General features: G+C 44.5%; 1 protein-coding gene across 4 annotated transcripts in view; it reads right to left on the reverse strand.

The window, feature by feature from the left end:
- ATP11B (ATPase phospholipid transporting 11B (putative)) overlaps window positions 1-21,174 on the reverse strand; it is a 156,068-nt gene that overhangs the window by 113,936 nt on the left and 20,958 nt on the right. For all 4 annotated transcript variants that reach the window (XM_088456371.1, XM_088456372.1, XM_088456369.1 and 1 more), the window contains exon 2: window positions 4,882-4,998. In XM_088456371.1, coding sequence (XP_088312497.1) covers window positions 4,882-4,998 — 117 coding nt within the window. The remainder of the gene's footprint in view (window positions 1-4,881; window positions 4,999-21,174) is intronic.

The following is a 21,174-nucleotide window of genomic DNA, read 5'->3' on the forward strand; positions in this document are numbered from 1 at the left end:
GGCGGCAGGAGAAGCTTGGCTCCGGGCGCAAGCTAAGCAGAGTTCGCCGCCCGGAAACCAAGAAGTGGCGGCGGTTGTTTGGCACTGGGCGCGAGCCAAACACGGCTCGCGGTCCAGCAGCCAATAGGAGGCAGATGCGATGAGTCAGTCGTGGCTCGCCGCGTCATAGCCCAGCCCACTGAGCGGGAAACTACAGTCCGGCGGTGAAGGGGGAGGAGTGAAGACCTCCCGTAGAGAAGAGCAACGCGGCAACAGTTCCGGCGGCCGCGCAAGAGGCCAGAAGACGGTGTGATCAAGGAGGAAGACAGGAAGAGGCGGCGCCGCTGGCCAGGACGGGCCAGCGGCAGAAGAATGAAGCTGAGGACCGGAGAGGACTGCGGGGGTGGAAAGAAAGAGCCGGTACCGGTAGGCGGCCTTGGGCAATGCACAGGGGGGGGGGGGGGTTACTACTGGGGGCACTGCATACGGGTGGATTACTACTGGGGGCACTGCATACGGGTGGATTACTACTGGGGGCACTGCATACGGGTGGATTACTACTGGGGGCACTGCATAGGGGGTCAACTACTGGGGGCACTGCATAGGGGGTCAACTACTGGGGGCACTGCATAGGGGGTCAACTACTGGGGGCACTGCATAGGGGGTCAACTACTGGGGGCACTGCATAGGGGGTCAACTACTGGGGGCACTGCATAGGGGGGTTTACTACTGGGGGCACTGCATATGGGGGTTTACTACTGGGGGCCCTGCATAGGGGGGGTTTACTACTGGGGGCACTGCATAGGGAGGGTTTACTACTGGGGGCACTGCATAGGGGGGTTTACTACTGGGGGCACTGCATAGGGGGGATTACTACTGGGGGAGTTTAAGGGGCATGTGGGGAGGTGTGATGCTGTTGGCAGTATCAAATGGGCATTTTAAGGGGCTGTGTGGTGGCATGTGGGGAAGTCTGAGTGACATATGGGGACCTCTAAAGCATAAATTATAATGGGACCCAGAAATGGTCAGATAAGAGGGTCCCTTGGACCCACATACTTTGTCACTCAGCGCGATCACTGCCACCTGCAGCTCACGCTGCGCAATATTAAGTATCTCTACCTCCTCCCAGCAAGTGCTTAATAGCATCACATTGCTACAGAATTATCCTTCTCCTGAGTATTCTGCTACTGAGCCTCCGCTCATCTCATGCTACATCCTGAAGTACTGTCAGGGTTCTGTGCTTTTAGCTATGCTCTCACTGTATGAAGAGAAATCCGCTCAGACCTCCCAGTTTTCTCCAAACACCCTCCAACCATAATCATACCTTGGTCCCTGCTTCGGAACCACAAAACAAATCTAATTAACAACCTCATCCTAAATAGAACACTTGCAAAATATTAGTCTTAAACAACCCCATTACCAATCATAACACCACCAGCACTTGCTATGTTATTGCCCCATCAAAGAGAGGACATACAAGTCAAAGGACAACTCAATGAATTATGAAGACACCATGAGCTACCTCATGGAAATACTCAATCCACTTCATATGAGCCACCTCAAAAGTGACACTGAAGACTGGAGCCCCATAACTCTGCAATGAAATCCAACCGCAAGAGTGTGACTTTAAATCTAACATTTTATAGGCCATAATACTAATGGATTGAGCCACGAATATGATCTATACCATTCATGGCCAGCGGTGACTACTATAGAGTTCAAGCTTCTGTGGTTTCCCTTGAAATGGTTCTTTAATTAACAACAATCGGGCTCAGGGGGCAGTCATTCAAAGCTGCCAGGATCTGTGCTTGGAAAATGGACAGCTAAAGCGTGCATTGCCTGCTTGTGAGACAGCAATAAGAACCTCTTCACAGTGATCTCTAATGGAAGATCACTTAAAGTTAACAAGGAAGCATCTGTATATCCCAATTGCAAAGCGCAACTTAACATGCTGGTGCTATATAAGTAATCTGTATCATAAATACAACTCTTTAAAAATATTTTAAATAATTTATTTGGAAAAAGTCATGCAAAGATCTGGTAACCACCAGGTTATTTATATGAAAGCATTATTTCATTTCTGTATATTAATTTACTTTATATAGATTTTAAGTGCATTTTCCTACAGGAGCCTAAGACCAATTAACAACACACATCTATTGTAGCTGTTTAATTAACTAGTAGCAGAGAAGAGTGGCAGACATTTCTAACGACAGAAATAGGAAGTTGTGGAATTGTTGATATTATTCTTCCCTAGAGCTTAAAACAAATCAGCAGCAGAATTGTATAAATAGCCATCTAACCATGTAGCTTCTTCATTTCTTACGTCGACACTAAAGCAAAAGCTATTTTTTGTTTAATCATTTTTAAGTTTCATATGATAGTGTCCCCTCTAAGTAGAAAGGGCACTCTAGCGCACGTGTCCGAAAAGGGGCGAGTCTATAGGATGTGCCCCCTTTTCATTACTCTTGGGGGTGTGCCTGGCACTTACGGACATGCCAGGCTGCCCCCAAGCTCTCCTCTTTCTGTGAATAAATTACGTGTGTATGCGCACGGTATCTATTCACCGCTCTTTTGAAATCGGCCTAGAGGGAACGCTATATGATTTATCTCAATCATTATCTAATATATATATGTATAATTGTACTTTATATATTTATTGTATACATAAATTGCTAATATTGTCTTTTTTGCCAAGTTATGACGTACCATGGCTTCACATTCCTAGGGGACGAGTAAATTGTTTTGTGGGCGCCCATCGGAGCAATACAATTGTACCCTTATAAGGCACAAGTGCCGCATGTGCGCGCCAAGCAGCACTGGGTTGAGCAAACTGCTAACCCGTCTAAAGTACTGCTTTGGGCGTCCAAAGTGCTGATTTATTGCACATTTCTGCTCGCCGCCTCAGGGGGCAGTGAGCAGAAGTGTGTGCTCCGCGGCTATTCGCACCCGAACAGAGCAACAAATGAATTGCTCCATCAGGCACCCAAAAGAAATAGCCACGGATGCAAACAACTGAATTGCCCCCTTAGTTTGAATCATGATTTCTAATCACCTCTCATTTATTTGTGAACCCACTCATGATTTATTTGTGAGCCAGCTCATGATGGCAAGCAGTTTTCCTTGCTTGCCACCATGTATACCGGTGGTGCACAAACTTTGGTCCTCAACGTACCCTAACAGTACAGGCTTTAAGGATATCCACGGATGAGCAAAGATGGTTAATTCAAATTGACAGAGGTACTAATTCAATCTGTGTTTAAGCATGGATATCCTTAAAACCTAGAGTGTTGGGGTGCTATGAGAACCTGTGATGTACACGATTGAGCTACTTAACTTAGCATCTACTACTACTACTCCATCCATCAGCCAGAGACCCTGGGGTAGATTTACTAAAGCTTTTAAAACAGTCAAGTGATGGTGTTGCCCATAGCAATCAGATTATGTCTATCATTTTCTAGAAAGCATTAGAGAAATGTTAGCTAGAATCTGATTGGCTGCTATGAGCAACACCACCACTTGTCTGTTTTAAAAGCTTTAGTAACTCTACCCCCCCTGTGTGCAATTATGCATTAGGTACATTTAGGGATGGTTTCAGTCATCATCCTGGTATATTACTGGTTCTCAAAGAACATACTTACACCTACACAACTTTCACTCCCTTCATGAAATGCAAGACTTAACAAACATGCACCAAACTCTGAATACACATTTCATTCAAATTTAATTTATACTTTTCATATTCCTTATTGATGATACTACATGGGTGCCCTGAAATGCTACTTTGTTGCAATGCCAGTGGTTACATTAAACAACTATATTGCTCTCACCTCAAGACTGCTTTTGCTTATGTTGAGAGCGCAAACCTTTATAATATTCTAGTGCAGTGTTGGCTAACCTTGACACTCCAGCTGTTGTGGAACTATATATCCCAGCATGCCCTGCCACAGTTTTAGCATGCCCTAATAGCAAAACTGTAGCAGTGCATGCTGGGTTATGTAGTTCCATAACAGCTGGAGTGTCAAGGTTAGCCAACACTGGTCTAGTGAGAAAGTTCAAACAGGGCAGGTTATAAATCAGGTGTTTGCTTTGTGAAATACCTCAAAGGCTAAAACATTGGTCCATAATACTTTGTTACAGTGTCAAGTCATGTGAGTGCTGCTTTCAGCATTATTATTATTTTGGTTATCTAGCTAGTTCTTCTTTGGGACATGTAACATGGCAACACAAGTTAAGGGGCTCTCTTCATTATGCTAAATTGTTGTTCCCCTGATGTAAGAGGTGGACACCACCTTTAAGTTCTGTTACAAAAGAAAAACAAAAAAGCAGTCTTTGAAATACCAATAGAATATATGTCTAGCATAGAGTGAAAAGCAGAAAAGAACTAGTATAATCACCATTTTACCCCATTAACTACTGATAACACAAAATAATCTCCAGACAGGAAAATACTGTAAAGTCCATACTTGTATGCCTTACTAAAATGTCATCTCTCCCTTTAGCTTGTAGCCATTAGGACAAGACATGAAATATGAGCAGGATGGTGAAGACATTAAAAATGTAGAGAATTTCTGGAACAAATAGCAACCTTTGCATATAAACATATAGGCAGTACTTCTGCGGTAAGTAGACTTACAAATAAATGACTAACACAGAGGATTAGACCAGTTACGCACTAATGACTCATCCCTCGTCTATCTAAAGCTACTGTATGTCGATTTTACCTAAATCTCCAGGGATTAACCTACAATCTCTACAAATGCTATCAAGACCATGCTTCTACATGCAAGCAGAATACACAGATCTACATAAATGTTATTTTTTCTGTGTTTTTAACCCATATTATTTGGTAATTTAGGTATATACACAAACTCCCCTGTTTAAAACAAATTCCATACGTACCTTAGATGAGATAATTCTGTTGTCTGCAAACTTTTGAGGAACATAATGGCCATGTTGAGGGAACCTGTTTGCCACATAAACCGTCCGTGTTTCACTATGATTCGGAGGGTCACAGCCCTAAGGTATAAACATAAGAAATAACACTGTTAAACACATTAAGTAACAAAACAAATAAGTAGTAAGTAATGACTAAGGTAAATCAGTAAGTAAGAAAACAATTAAATGCTCGGTAATGTGCGGCTGCTATCATCACTGAGAATTATGGTACCCCATACTGAACATTTTCTTACACACAGATGTGCACAGATTTCTTACACTCGCAGATGTGCGAGGGAAAATATGCAATGCTGGAGGCCACAAGATGCTGGCGTTCCAACAGTTTCTATAGCACTTTGCAGCCATCACTTTTAATTGCATTACACCCTTAACTTTTATTCACTGATTAAAATAGATGCAGGCAAGAATTTTGGTGATAATACAGACATAAACATTGCATCTGAAGATGCATAGCCTCAATAGGGGCAATTCAACTCCCAGCTCCCGGGATAAGTGCCCAAAGCTATTCAATTGGCCGTACTGTAAATCCGTGACTAGAGGATTTTTGCTCACACCTTCCTGAGGTGCGAGCACAAATCCGACTTAACTAGTGCCTCCAGGGGCAGCATCATGTGTGGCAACGGCATTGCGCCTGGCACAAATTGGAAAATGCAGTTTAGCATGACTATGCCCTGAGCATTAATCGTGGTAAAGTCCAGCCACTCATCCCGGGAGCTACATCGCTCTGCTAAGAATTTAATTACCGCCAGTGCTGCTAAATCCAATACACAAAGCTTAAGACACAAAATTCTAGAACTGTAAAGCTGGCCACAGACATAGCGATGTGCTGAAGATGAGCCGATGTGTACGATTTCCCTTGAAACTCACCCAGGCAGCTCAGCACACGATCTGCACACAATTTGGTGTCCAATCTTCATACGATCTCCTGCATCCAGACATTCACAGTGCATCGTGTCCTAGATTGTCAGATCTGCTCTACTGCATGGCAGATCTGAAGATGCGATGTGCGACCAGCGGGGACGCGCATCGCATTGTGAGTGGGGACTCACGATTTACTTTCAGTTTGGCCATATTTTACACGATCTGTCATTCCAATGCACCAGAATCAGCCAGATCGGGTAAAATATCACTGTCACTGTGTATGTGGCCAGCATTAGTGTGTCTCTTAAATTTTGTGGATCTTGGTGCTTTAAGGTAATGTGAAAATAAAACAAAAATCAGCATGTGTCCATGTTGTAGTAGAATCTTAACTCATTTTAGGAGTCTCCACTTTGAGGAGGATTAATTCATGTAAAAGTATTCTCTATCTACCAACATACACATCCCTCAAAATGCAAGTAGTCAAGCTGCCAGAGAGTGGAGTTGACAGCACTAAGGAAAGCAGGCAGAGAAGCAGGATAGTGTGGAGTAGAAGTGAGTTGCATGGTGGTATTCTAAAAATAAATAAATAAAACAGGAGGAAATGAGTCAATATCAGTACTGCACCAGGACCCAAGGACTTTAAATATGTGCAATATGTGGTCATGAGGTTGACACTCCAAACATTTTACCTGAGGTTGACACTGAGGTTTTACTTTTAAACATGCCACTTACTGGCATGTTCACATTTGTAACACCCGCACAAGTAAAATGTTGTAGGCAGCATTAAACCCATATCGGGATCCCTGGCATCGGGGATTGTGAGGTTGACGCACTCACTGTACACATAATAAATGTCGACCTCCTGTACCCAATTCCTATGTGCAATATAAATTCATGTACTTAAACCTGTCTTTTTTAAGACATCTCTAGGTAGTTGATATAAACATCAGTAACCATATAAGACGTACATGGACAGAAATCATCAGAAAGAGTGGAATATATTTCCAATACAATGTGGGGTTCTATGTGAAAAATAACTGCAAATGAAACATGATTCTTATTTATTATTGATTTGACAGGGGAATAATAATTGCACGGATTCTGTATTAAAAGCACAAGACCACTGTTCATAACAGCATCTAAACATAGGCCTGCTAAGGGCTCAGTCACACCTATCCACTTATGATGTAGGTTCCACACATTTATAAACCCTTTAAACCACATTCACACAGGGTCAAATAACAATGATGCCATTTCTGCCATAATATTTAATATCCTAGAATTTAGTATGCCTGTATGTGTCAAGCATGCAAAGCATTACAAAATGAAAAAGAAATGCAGAACACAGTAAACAAGACTGAAATGTCTCTAAAGGACACATTTAATTTAATGCGTTTCTGACCATTTTCCTCATACACGTGACCATGTCCTAATGGTTCAACAAATACCAACCCACTATGTGAATGAAATGGAAACTTTGCTCTCATATGCTCAGAACAATCCACAACCCGACAACCTTGGTTTGTGTGATAAAAAAAACAAAAATAAAAAGAAACAGCAAAAAGCGCTGAACTAAAACCACACTACAGGTGCTGGAACATGGAACGGTGTTTATAAGCCACATGACTACATTTGTGTACATGATTATCTAGTAATGGTTTAAACATTAATTGAAAATAATGTGATTTTAGCAAATATATCTTTCAAAAATATGATTAAAATTTTGACTATTTTGACATCTCAGGACTTTGTTTCTCACTTTAAAAGAGGGAATTCAATTGTTTTAACGCGACCGCAGCTCCTGTCTAAAGTAATGGGAGCTATTCAATTGTCTTTGTGTCACTGGGCGCTACTGTCGTCAGTACCCATTATTTCTTCTTGCAGCCTTCTGAGGTGGTGAGCAGAAATCCACGAGACTGAAAGCATCTCACATCCGCTGCTCACGCACAAAACTGGAAACATCAGACGCAGATCCGGCAGCCATCGGCCTTCTGAGTAACAGATTTATTCTTTTTTTAGGAGTCCAAAACGCTTCTCAGCTGCTGCTCTCTTTCACACTAAAAAAGCAATTCAACCTAATGCTTCAATAAAATCTCAAACCAACAATATTAGTGTGATGTAGGAAAGCACTGATGACGGATTGCTCAGCTTCTTCAAAAAACAAAACACAGCTCTCTCCAGCGGTTTCTATTATCTTGTACTTCACAAAACAAGCAACAATGTATCCCTTCTCTAAGAAACTGTTACAGTCTTTCTGTCCTTTCTCAAAGAATGCTGCAATTCAGTATCCAATGCAAAAAACTTCTACCATTTTTTCTTCTCCTCAAACATACAAGGAAATCCTGTTATATTTCTAGCAACTAAAGTTCACAAAACCGGCATCAAAAAAACATACTGTACCAGTATAATAAATCGCACTTCAAATAACTCTATAGGAATTAATTATTCCTCCAAAGCAAAGTCCCGATACCATGAAACACACTCTTCCACTCTATTATAATTTAAAAATCATTCTTTAATCCTCCATTAAACAAATATATATAAAAAATGAATTTTTCTGTGTCCATATTCCTTGTTAAATACGATAATAGTAAAAAAAAAATGGCATATAACAAGGGAGCTCATCAGACCCGTGGAGGCCAAAGCACTGCGGTATCGCCCTCTATATGCAGTTTCCAAATCACCCCGGGGTTGCTTCACATTGGTATTATAGAGGATTCTCCTTAAACGCTAACTCTCTTTACCGGGTCTGGGGAATTCCCATTGCTTATTCACCTGGCCCGCTGATGTTCATCGGAAACCTCCACTAATCTAGCAATATATGGAGACTCCTGACCAGTGGCGGCTCCAGAGGTTGGGGCTGCAGCGCTGTCCAAAATTCAAATAGAGGAGCTACACAAACTGCCAGTGACTCCTGGCTGGCGATGTTTGGCAACGTTTCGAACGGCAGTTGGTGTGGCTCCCCAATTTGAATTTTGGACTGCGCTGCAGCCCCACCTCTGGAGCCTCCACTGCTCCCAACGTTGGCATGCGTCCCCGGCAAGGTTCCCTCTCGTGCACAGACACAGAAGCTCCCGATGCAAGCATGCTGGCTAGAGGTGCATGCTAGCTAGCCATTTTTGTGACTATTCATCAGAATTGAATAGTCTCCATGGGGATGATGAGCAGTTGAATGTATACCTGTTTGTGTAGCACATATAGTAGGTGATTCAATTGTTTTATCGAGCTTGAACTCCCGTCTGAATTGACTGGAGATTCATAGACTATATTCAATTGTTTTTGGGCATCCATGCCTTTTGTGCATGTCGCTCCCAAATAGACTGGGTTTACCTGTCTAAAATTAATGTTAATGCATATTCTGCACCTGCTAAAGGGATCCAAGTACATGCTTATGTCAACAACTTGTTGAAAAATAGCCGCATACACTGCTTACATAGGGGAGTACACATTTTTTTGCTGGGAAAATTTCTTCTGAGTAACTAATTCCCATTTTACTTCCAACTCAGACAGGAAAGTGCAAAGGGGACACTTGTACCGGGCCCCTAGATTCCGAGGGACCCCGGAGAGTGTGACAGAATCAGGGGCTGGGGAAGAGGGGGAGAGTGTGTGACAGACACAGGGGCTGGGGAAGAGGGGGAGAGTGTGTGACAGAATCAGGGGCTGGGGAAGAGGGGGAGAGTGTGTGACAGAATCAGGGGCTGGGGAAGAGGGGGAGAGTGTGTGACAGACACAGGGGCTGGGGAAGAGGGGGAGAGTGTGTGACAGACAGGGGCTGGGGAAGAGGGGGAGAGTGTGTGACAGACACAGGGGCTGGGGAAGAGGGGGAGAGTGTGTGACAGACACAGGGGCTGGGGAAGAGGGGGAGAGTGTGTGACAGACACAGGGGCTGGGGAAGAGGGGGAGAGTGTGTGACAGACACAGGGGCTGGGGAAGAGGGGGAGAGTGTGTGACAGACACAGGGGCTGGGGAAGAGGGGGAGAGTGTGTGACAGAATCAGGGGCTGGGGAAGAGGGGGAGAGTGACAGAATCAGGGGCTGGGGAAGAGGGGGAGAGTGTGTGACAGACACAGGGGCTGGGGAAGAGGGGGAGAGTGTGTGACAGACACAGGGGCTGGGGAAGAGGGGGAGAGTGTGTGAGACACAGGGGCTGGGGAAGAGGGGGAGAGTGTGTGACAGACACAGGGGCTGGGGAAGAGGGGGAGAGTGTGTGACAGACACAGGGGCTGGGGAAGAGGGGGAGAGTGTGTGACAGACACAGGGGCTGGGGAAGAGGGGGAGAGTGTGTGACAGAATCAGGGGCTGGGGAAGAGGGGGAGAGTGTGTGACAGAATCAGGGGCTGGGGAAGAGGGGGAGAGTGTGTGACAGACACAGGGGCTGGGGAAGAGGGGGAGAGTGTGTGACAGACACAGGGGCTGGGGAAGAGGGGGAGAGTGTGTGACAGACACAGGGGCTGGGGAAGAGGGGGAGAGTGTGTGACAGAAACAGGGGCTGGGGAAGAGGGGGAGAGTGTGTGACAGACACAGGGGCTGGGGAAGAGGGGGAGAGTGTGTGACAGACACGGGGGCTGGGGAAGAGGGGGAGAGAGAGTGACAGACACGGGGGCTGGGGAAGAGGGGGAGAGAGAGTGACAGACACGGGGGCTGGGGAAGAGGGGGAGAGTGTGACAGACACAGGGGCTGGGGAAGAGGGCGAGAGTGTGACAGACACGGGCTGGGGAAGAGGGCGAGAGTGTGACGGGCCAGGAGAGGGGATTGGGGGCCCCAAAAATATGAGTGTACCGGGCCCCAAGATTTCTGTTGCCGGCCCTGGGGCCAACGCTACCATTAGGCAGCTGTAGGCAAATGCCTAGGGTGCCAGGATCTGGAGGGGAGGGGGGCACGGAGGCTACCTTACACTAAAATAATGTGGTTTCTTTTTTATAGATCATAGAATTTTATTTTTATTTAAAAATTTTTGTTAATTAACTTTTCACTCTTCTTCAGAAATGGAACTGAAAGCCAAAGTTTGGGCTTAAATTTAACTGCACGTGTGCAGCAGCAAAGTCTAGTCACATATGTGCATATGCATTTTTGTTGTTCATAGATCTAATAATATTTAAAGAGTCAGGTTTTTATACGAGGGGATGGGAAGAGGGTACTGGAGGACAGCAAGAGGAGTAGGGTGAAGATATGCCTAGAAATCTTGCACAATAAGACGGGATCATATACTGGTGCAATACAAAATATTAGGAGTGCCAAGTAAGTATATGTTCACTGTAGTTCACTGTGGTAAATATGTGACTTATTATAGCGTAGGTTAATATTACATTGGATGTTCTGGGTGACACAAATACAGGGACAGTGGTCAAAGGGGGTTAGCGAAGGGAGGGTGGGGGGTATAGTGCAGACAGACAAAGGCAAACGCTTCCTCTACCCACTAACACTAAAGTGGCTGTCTGCTTTTTGCATTTTCTGCTTCCTGCCAAATGATGTAGTATGGGCTGCTGCATAAGGTAACAGATGAATTCATAATACTGACTGGAGTCTTGCTAGAAATCCTGCCAATATGGTAATAAATGTAGTTATGGTCAGGAGTATACGGATAGATTAAGGGGTAAATTTACGAAGATTAGTTTTTGGTCGGTTTACGACATCAGTAAGATCTGTGTAGGCTTTAGTGTTAGAGTGTAAATAAAGGGTTTATATAAAAAAAAAATGTATGTGTATGGGGGTCCCCCCCCCAAAACAAAGCATAACCAGCCCCGGACCTTTGAGCCTAGTCTGGTACTGGAAAAATCGGTGGAAAAACAGGGGCGGGGTTTTCCAGTAACCAACACCAGGCTGAACCAACCGGGGGTTTAATCTATATAGCAGGCATACAGCGCGGATTCCGCGTCCCCTTGCCAAAATGTAAAACTAGCCCCTCCTCAGTTTGAACTTTAAAGATCCTGAAGGATAGGTTGGAGAACAACTATAACCATTTTTCTCATATATTCAACAAATAAGGGAGGGATGGAAGCTTCCTCCAGATGAAGTCAGAGAGAGATTTAAGTAAGTACCAAAAATCTTGATTTCTTTTTCCTTCATCTGGGGGACACTTCATGACCATGGGGATGTACAAAAGCTGCCCTTAGCGGAGGGCGCATCAAGACTTATCTGGACTTAATCCTTTATCTCCAAAGTCATGAAATCTCTCATATTTGGTGAATGTATGTACAGAGGACCATGTAGCGGCAGACGCCCAATTTCACGCTGCCCATGAAGTACCTACTGAGCGAGTGAAATGAGCTGAAATCTTAAACTGGAACCCAGTATATTCCAGCTTAACCGTGGGGGATATCCATATAGCTATAATCTGCTTAGATGCTGGCCAACCTCTTTTCCTAGCATCATAAAGAATGAATAGACTATCTGCATTTCAATACTTGCAGTCCTGTCCGAGTAAATTGTCAACACTTTGACCACATCTGACAGTAAAAATGTTTCCTTGCTAATTGTCTTGTCTGCTTTAGAAAAAGGAGGGAACCACTATTTCCTGGTTTGAATGGAATTCAGACACTACTTTAGGGTAAAAGGAGGGCCATAGTGTTCATTCTAGCAAGCTGCAACTGTCAGCCCATGTAGTTCCTCTTTCCTGCCTGGGGTGTCGCTTTCTGCTCTGGTGCTTTTAGCACATTAATACTACTTTTACATCAAAGTCCAGGGTCTGACCCGGGATTTGGAACACGTATCCAACCCGGATCAGACCAGGGACAGCCCCCCTTTTACAACACGGCGTCAACCCACACCGTTCACAGCGGACTCGGGTCAGCACTGACCTGGCTCTCCGGCACAGGTGAGCAGTTCTTCTTCCCATCCCTCCCGCTCCGCGACCTACTTACCTTACTCCGCATCGGTCCGGAGGCAGGAAGGGCGGGTGTGGTGTGCTGCTCCGCCCGGCAGTGGACGCTTGGAGAGGTCATCTCCAAGCACCACTGAAGCCAGCCAATCACATGCATGCGGCAAAACCTGGATCATCGTGACCTGGGCCGCGCCGTTTACATTGCAGGGTTACACGAGGACGATCCGTGCTCATCCCTGCAAGCTAGCCGGGTCAGATCCCCGAGTCACTGGACCTGGGTTGATCCGTTTAAACAGGCTAAAATCCTGGGTTGATGCGCGTTCATGTGCATCAACCCAGGATTTTTTAGCCAGTGTAAAAGGGGTATAAGCTAATGCAACAAACTGCTAAGATAGCGACCTAGCAATCCCGCTAGGCTGTTTCAGCGGGGCGCCGCGCCCTACCCTATTTCTGAAAAGCAGAAAGCACCCAGCCCTCCAGCGCGGTACCCCGCTTAAACAGCCTGCGGGTTCTGTCCTCCACCTGCTGGTGACCACGGTGCTTGGGGGCTGCCCGGCATGTCCGTAAGTGCCAGGCACGCCTATAAGAGACACGAAAAATGGATGCGTCATAAAGACAAGCCCCCTTTTTCGGGCGCGCGCAAGAGTGCCCATGCTCTAGGTCCGGCGCCCTGCCTGCCGTCGAACCTAGAGCATTAGAGACCAGTGTGCTAGAAGCACCAGAGCAGAAAGCGACACCCTGGACAGGAAAGAGGAACTGCATGGGTTGTGATAGTTGCAGGGTGCCCGAATGAACACTAGGGACATGTACGAAACCACTGCCCAATCTTTATGTATGACTAAATATGGAGATTTACAGGCAAAAGCTCCTATGTATGACACCCTTCTGGCTGATGTAATGGCCAGGAGAAAACACTATTTTGAAGTTATCCATTTGAGATCTACCTTTTCTACAGGCTCAAAAGGAGGAGCCTGAATATCTGTCAATATAAGATTTGAATCCCAAGTCTCTATAGGATGCGGCCTTTATGGTGGTTGTATGTGTAAAACATCCTGCATAAACGTCTAAACTTCTGATATGGCAGCCAACCTTCTTTAAAAGTAAACAGAAAGAGCGGATACTTGCACCTGCAGGGATCCAAGCTTGAGATCTAAACAGAGACTGACGTGTAAGAAGGAAAGTATTCTAGATAAAGAAAAAGAGGAATGTGACACTTTCCCCTTTTTGCACCAATCAACATACCTTTTCCAGACACTATGGATGTGATTCAATTCAGCGTGCTGTTAATGTCGCCGGGAAGGAGTCCCAGAGCTATTCAATTCAGCGTGCTGTTAAGTCAGACTACAGCCACTTAAATCGGAGAATGCCGGTTAGAGTGACTAAAGCTGGGTGTTTAGTCGCGCTAACCAGGATTATCAGACTAAAGTGCCAGTTGTGAGGCTGTTAGCGCAGCACTAAGGCCCGTATTCAATTTTGCACCCGCAACACTTTTCCACCTGCCGGACTTTTCCTATACATCGCGTGTTTTGCATACGGAAAAGTATCGGGTGCGGTCCAGCTATTCGCCATAGTCAATTAGAAAGGACACGAAAACGACACCCGGCGAAACTAAAACAGGTGAAAAGTCCTGTCAAAAATGTGGAACTCAGCCCGACACCCCCCAAAAGATGCACTACCATTGGGGATCACTAAAGATGCCCCCGATTAGCACTAATGAAAGTATTTTGGGTGCTTAAGTTGTGACAAATGGTGCCAATTAGCACATTAACACAAGTGGTGAAGAATAGCATTAAGCAGTATTATTATGTGAAAATAACTAGTCCCAGCAAATTTGGGGTACTTAAAAATGGGTGCTAGCATATTTTTAAGTTGCTAAAGTGACGTTTTAAATTACATTAAAAATCCACCTGCTGCAAGCACCTGCAAACGAAAAAACACCAGCTCCATACTTGGCGACCCCCCTGAAGTCTATTTCGCTAGTTTTTAAGTTTGTCCCCCAACTTTGCACTTTTTCGCCACCAAAATGAAAGTACTTTTTTGAGGTGTTCTAAAGTCTTTTTATATTTATTTTTTTGACACAGTTTATCTTTGGGGGACTGTCCCAAGGGTGCAGGGGGGTTTCCCGAAGTTTGCACCCCAAAACCGCAATTCTGCAGTTTTTTCTGCCTGCAATTCATAGGTGAAATTTTTCCGCTGATTACATTGCAATGACCTTTTGCGTACACGAACAGTCTTTGGAGTTGAATACGGCGGAATCTTTCCGCCTGGCGAAATGACGTCATCCGCGATACTTTTCCACGGATTCATACTTTTGCCTCTAATTGAATAAGGGCCTAAACTGGAAAAAAGCCTCGTGGCTGGCACTTTAGTCAGATTTCTGCTGGCACCCTCAGGAAGGTGCGAGAAGAAAACCTTTAGTTGGCCCTGTGCCCTGAATTTAATAGTCTCGCGAACACCTTCCCAGCACAATTACCAGCACACTGAATGGAATCGCCCCCTAGGATAATTATCTGCAGAAACCTTTTTTCCTGGATTTAAATCACAGGGGCAGATTCAATTAAGCGCGCTGTTGAAAGCGCGGGAGCTCTCGGATCTATTCAATTCAACTAGCTGTTTAATCCGACTATACAGTTGAGTCTCCCATATCCAAAATGCTTGGGACCGGGGGTATTTTGGATATCGGAATATTCCGTATTTTGGAATATTTGCATAAAAATAATGAAAAATCGAGGGAATGGGACCCAAATATACACACAGAATGCATTTATGTGTTATATACACCTTATACACACAGCCTGCAGGTAATTTTATACTATATTTTCAATAATTTTGTGGCTCAAACAAAGTTTGTGTACATACATGAAATTCATTTGTTTCACATACATCTTATACACACAGCCTGAAGGTAATTTTATACTTTATTTTTAATAATTTGTGCCTTAAACAAAGTTTGTGTACATTGTACCATCAAAAAGCAAAGGTTTCACTATCTCAGTCATGCTAAAAATATTCCGGATTTCGGAATATTTGGATATGGGAGACTCAACCTGTAACAACTTAAGTAGGAGAATGACGGTTCTCGGCAGGGTGTTTAGTCGCGAGAGCCAGCATTCTCCAATTAAAGTGCCAGCCGTGTGGCTGTTAGAGCACGGTAAGCTAGAAAACAGCCTCGTGTCCAGCCCTTTAGTCGGATCTCTCATTGGAGGGTGTAAGAAGAAATCCTTTAGTTGCCCTACCAGCGCGCTGAATTGAATAGCTCCGGGACCTCCCTCCCAGTGTTATCAAGAGCGCACTTAATTGAATCAGCCACATTGTTTGTATTACTGAAATTAAAAACCCTTTTCCCTTTCCCTTTTCCCTTCCCTTCAAGAGCCATGCCATTAAATTTAGTTTGTGTATTTCCTGACATCGAATTGGGTCTTGCGACAACAGATCCTCGGGCTGGACTCCCACCCTTTTTAAGCCAGTTTGGTGCTAATAGTATTATTGGAATTCCTTCCTTTTCTATTTTGCTGAGGACCCACTGAAGCATTGGAAATGGTGGACATATGTGCACCAGTCAAAATTCCCAAGGGACTACCATACTACTATTGGGAAGATTGTTTGCTGACTCAAAAAGTCTGCAGACCAATTCTCCATTATCGGAATAAAGACTCAATGCTAACCTACTACTTTAGCACTTAGTGAAAAACTGAGGAGGGGTTAGAGGGGAGGAGCTTTTATATAGATGTGTCCACATCTTTCTTCCGTGCGCTACACGTGTGAGCGCCAAGTGTCTATTCCTGCAATTTTCCCCCTTCAAAATTGGTCTTATTTGCACAGCGATACAAATAGGGCGCACACACAGCTTCTGCTGATTACAATGATATGCGGCATGCCTAGATTGTGTGTGTGAATGTGGGTGTATCTGCATGCAAAAATATGATTTTTATTCACTGTAAAATCTCCATCTGGGAGATGCCATTACTTCTGGGTTATGCGTAGTATGGTGTGGAGTCGGTCACTAACTAATTATAACTGTATCCCATATAACACCTTCCCTTCATCTAGAATCTCTGTTTATATTTAACAAAGCCGGAGAAAGACCCACGGAAAAACTGAGAAACCAACAGGTAACTAGTATGAAACCAAACATGGAAGGGATCCCAACATCCCCCAGATGGACTCCAAGGAAGTGATTTTACAGTGAGTAAAAATCGTATTTCCTTTTTCATCCATCTGGGGGATGCCATTAATTTTGGGACATACCAAAGCAAACCAATTAAGGGGAGGGGGCGCATCGGAACAGAGTGGACCCGAATTGAGGCCGGAATAGTCACATTCGAGGGCAAATATGCCTGCCGAATGGCAGAAGTGACCCATCTAGAGATGGATTATTTCAAGGCTAGCCAGCCTCTTTCTGGTGCATCAATCAACACCAAAAGGGAATCTGTACTCCTCAAAAACGCAGTACGCTCCAAGTAAATGCGTAACAAATGTACCACATCCAACAGTGCTAAGGAGGAAGAATCACTAGTCACTGATCCTGGTGAAAAGCTGGAAGGACAATATCCGGGTTAATGTGGAAAGCCGATACCACCTTCAGAAGAAAGGAAGGTTTAGTGCGTAACACTACCCTATCCTTATGAAAAATGAGGAGCGAAGATTTGCAAGAAAGATGCCAACTCAGATACCCTTCTGGCTGAGGCAAAAGGAAAAGAAAAATAACCTTCAAAGTGAGATATTGAAATTCTACAGATTCCAAAGGCTCAATGGTGCCTTTTCAAGTGCCTCCAAAATGAAATTCAAATCCCAAGGAGGAACTGGCAGGACATAAGGAGGCTGTATGCAGAGAACCCTCTGCAAGAAGGTTTGAACTTCAGGAATGGAGGCCAATTTCCTCCAAAACAGGATCGATAGGGCCAAAATTTGTCCCTTAAGAGAGGACAATTTAAGACCCTTAACCAACCCCTCTTGCAGAAAAGACAAGAGACGAGACACTCGGAACCTTTCTGGTTTGAACTTGTCATTCACACCAAGAAATATACATCTTCCATATCTGATGATAAATCTGGGAAGTAACTGTTTTGCAAGCCTGCATCATGGTTTTCACAATAGATTCTGAAAACCCTTTGGCCCTCAAGATATTGGATTCAAGTACCATGCCGTCAAGGCCAAGCGAGGCAAATCGGGTTGACGATATGGACCCAAGTAACAGATCTGGACGCAGGGGCAGACGATACGGAACATCTGCCAGCATGTTCCGAAGAACTGCGTACAAATGACGGCACGGTACACAGAATGGAGCCACCAGAATGGCCGGCCGTACTAATCGAAACCACTGAATTACCTTTGGTAACATTACTAGAGGAGGAAAGATGTAAACCAGTTGGAACACCCAAGGTGCTGTCATGGCATCCACCAGAGATGCCTGAGGATACCGGGACAGAGATTCGTACCTTGAATGTTTCTTGTTGAGACGAGAAGCCATTAGATCCCCACCTGGAAACTATTTCCGCCATCACCCCTAGATGCACACTGTGGCGACTTAAGAAGTCCGCCTCCCAGTTGTCCACCCCATGAATGTAAAATTGCCAAAATATCTGGAACCAAATTTTCTGCCCAATGGAGGTGAGAAACCTCCCTCATTGCTTGCCAGCTGCGTGAGATACCCTGCTTGTTTATATAAGCAACTGCCGTGGCATTATCTGATTGAATTCGCACTGGTAGGCTCCTTAGATGGAATTGAGCCTGAACCAATGCCTACCGAATCCGAATCGCTCCTTAATTCCAGTATATTGATGGAAAGAGAAGCTTCCTGGATGGACTAAAGACCCTGTAGGTGCCTGTCTAGAACCACCGCCCCCAGCCTGTTAGGCTGGAATCTGTGGTGACAATGGTCCAATTTATTGTTGACAGTTGGCAACTCCTGTTCAGATCTGCATCCTGTAGCCACCATAGAAGTGACTGACAGGTCTGCAGAGCTAATCTGAACATCTGCCTGTTTAACTGAGGGTCTGACTTCACCCAACGATGAAGCAATTGGTTTTGCAGTAGTCGGGCATGAAATCTGGTGAAAGGAACGGCTTTGAATGAAGCCACCAATTTTTCCAATAGATGCATAGCCCTGAGAACTGAGATATGAGAAATCTGTAAAATGGTCCTTATTTTGGATAGAAGACCCTGAATCTTTGACTGCGAAAGAAACACTGACACTGGGTGTCAAAGAGAAGACTCAAACATACCATCCTCTGAGATGGATTTAAATTTGATTTGTGAAAATTGATGATCCAGACGAATCTCTGGAGCATGCCTAAGGTAATCTGAAGATGTTGTTAACAAATCGTCCAGATAAGCCAACAAATTGATCCCCCCACCCCTGAGTAGAGAGATCATGTGTGCCATAACCTTTGTAAATACTCTGGGAGTGGTGGCCAAAACGAATGGCAGAGCATGGAACTGAAAATGCTGATGCCCCACTGCAAACCGCAGAAGATGATGTTGATGACCCTTTCATATAGGAATATGGAGGCAGGCATCCTTGATCTCTATGGAGGCCACACACTTCTCTTCCTCCATGGAACAAATGACTGACCTTATGGACTCCATCTTGAATTTTTCCAAGTGGAGTTAAGCATTTAACCCCTTGAGGTTGAGAATGAGACGAAATGACCCGTCTGGTTTGTCTACCAAGAAAAGATTGGAGTAGAACCCCATTCCTTGCTGTAGTACTGGAACAGGAATAAATTACTCTAGAATCAGAAAGCGCAGAAAATGCCTGTATGAGATGCCTTTCAGCAAACATCCACAGGGAGAGGAGTGGAAAGAAGTATTTTTGGACAGGACCCTCCAAATCTAAAATTTAACCCTTGGTTACTAGTTGATTTACCCAAAAATCCAGGTTGGATTGAAACCAAGTTTCCCGGAATTTGAGTAAGCAGCCCCCCAAAAGAGGATGGGTCCCAGTCCCGTGACAGTCATGTGGATTGACCTGCTGACTTAGCAGCAAGGCAACAGGTGGCAGGGACAGCACGTCCCCTGAAGGCACCTCTTCAGGGACCCCAAGGTATACCCTGGAAGGCCTGAAAGCTTCCCCTGCCTTGAGGTCGAAAGGAAAGAAACCTAGGGGATTTAGGTTTTGGTGTTGTTACAGGAAGGTAAGGACTTTTTCCTCCTGTGACCTGAGAAATAATTTCAGTTAATTCTGGACCAAACAGAAAACCTCCTTCAAAAAGGCAATTCCTCTAAAGCATGCTTGGATTCTATGTATGCCTTCCATGTTTTAAGCCAAAGAGAACGTCTGGCGGAAAATCTGATCAGCTAAAGAACTAGCTTCAGACAAATCCCGATTGAAACCCAGTAATCATCTGGTTCATCCAGGAATTATAGCCTTTATCACCCATGCGCTGGCTAAAACTGGGCGCAGCGAGACTCCTGACAAAAGTGAATATAGATTTTAGCACAGCCTCATTCTTTCTGTCCATATGATCTTTAGGCGTTACAGACTGTTGTGGGAATAACAGTATTCCGGACCAACCTAGCAATAGGAGCATCCACCGTGGGTGGAATTTCCCAATGTTTGGTATCCTATTCCGAAAAGGGATAAAGATACTTAAAGTTTTTCAGAATATGAAATTTGGAATCAGGTTTTAACTAGATATGTGCGGGTTTGGTTTTTCTTGGATATGTTCGGATCTCAATAGTGGCATCTTATTGGCTATCGGCTATCACGTGTTTTGGATAGCCAATAAAATAAATCCGCACTAATCCAAACTTGTTATAATTTTGTCGAAAAGAACAGATTAAAAACGAAACCACACATCTCTAGTTTTAAACAAGGCTTCTTTTAATATTTCCTCAAATGTGAAAACAGATACGTTTCTTCTTACATTTTAAGAAAGAAACAGAACTAGTTTCTGGAATAGCTGTTTCTTGTAGATGCAAAGTCTCCCTGACCGCATCTATCAACATAGAAACTCCTGAATCACAATGGGAGTCACCCTCCCAGTTTGAGGTGTCTTCCCAGTCATAATCCAATTTCCTTTCTTCCTGGGAAGAGGTAGCTGAAGCCTCTTCTCCATTAAAATCCACAGAATGGCCTTTTTTAAAACAACAACCACCGTTTCTGTTGGACCTGTTTAAATGCGAAAAACCCGGACTCCTTGAAGTCCATATTCACTTGCAAAAAACCAAAGGCAAACAAATAAACTTGAGTATAACCATGTACATATATTACTGCCTAGATTCCTGAGAAACCGTGCAGTAAAAAGTGCTTATATATACACACATTGCAATGTTATAAGACCAACATATATCACCAGGTTAATACCAAAAAGTAATAATCCCAGTCAAGCTGCATATCTGTAATAGACAGCCTTCCTACTGTAATTTGCAGAGAGTCTCAGCCTAGCAGAACTCCAACAGAGCTCAACACCTGTTTGTGCGTGGCTCTGAAGCCCTGTGAGCCTGCTGTTACTCAAATACCTGGGGGAGATGTGGCCGGGCACGCCGTCGGCATCCTGCTTTATTCAGGACGCCTGATGTCATCCTAGGCGTTACCATCCAGAGACCACAGCG

This window comes from Taudactylus pleione, unplaced genomic scaffold (assembly GCF_031769625.1).
Source record: "Taudactylus pleione unplaced genomic scaffold, aTauple2 ptg000702l, whole genome shotgun sequence".
NCBI classification, from domain to species: Eukaryota; Metazoa; Chordata; class Amphibia; order Anura; family Myobatrachidae; genus Taudactylus; species Taudactylus pleione.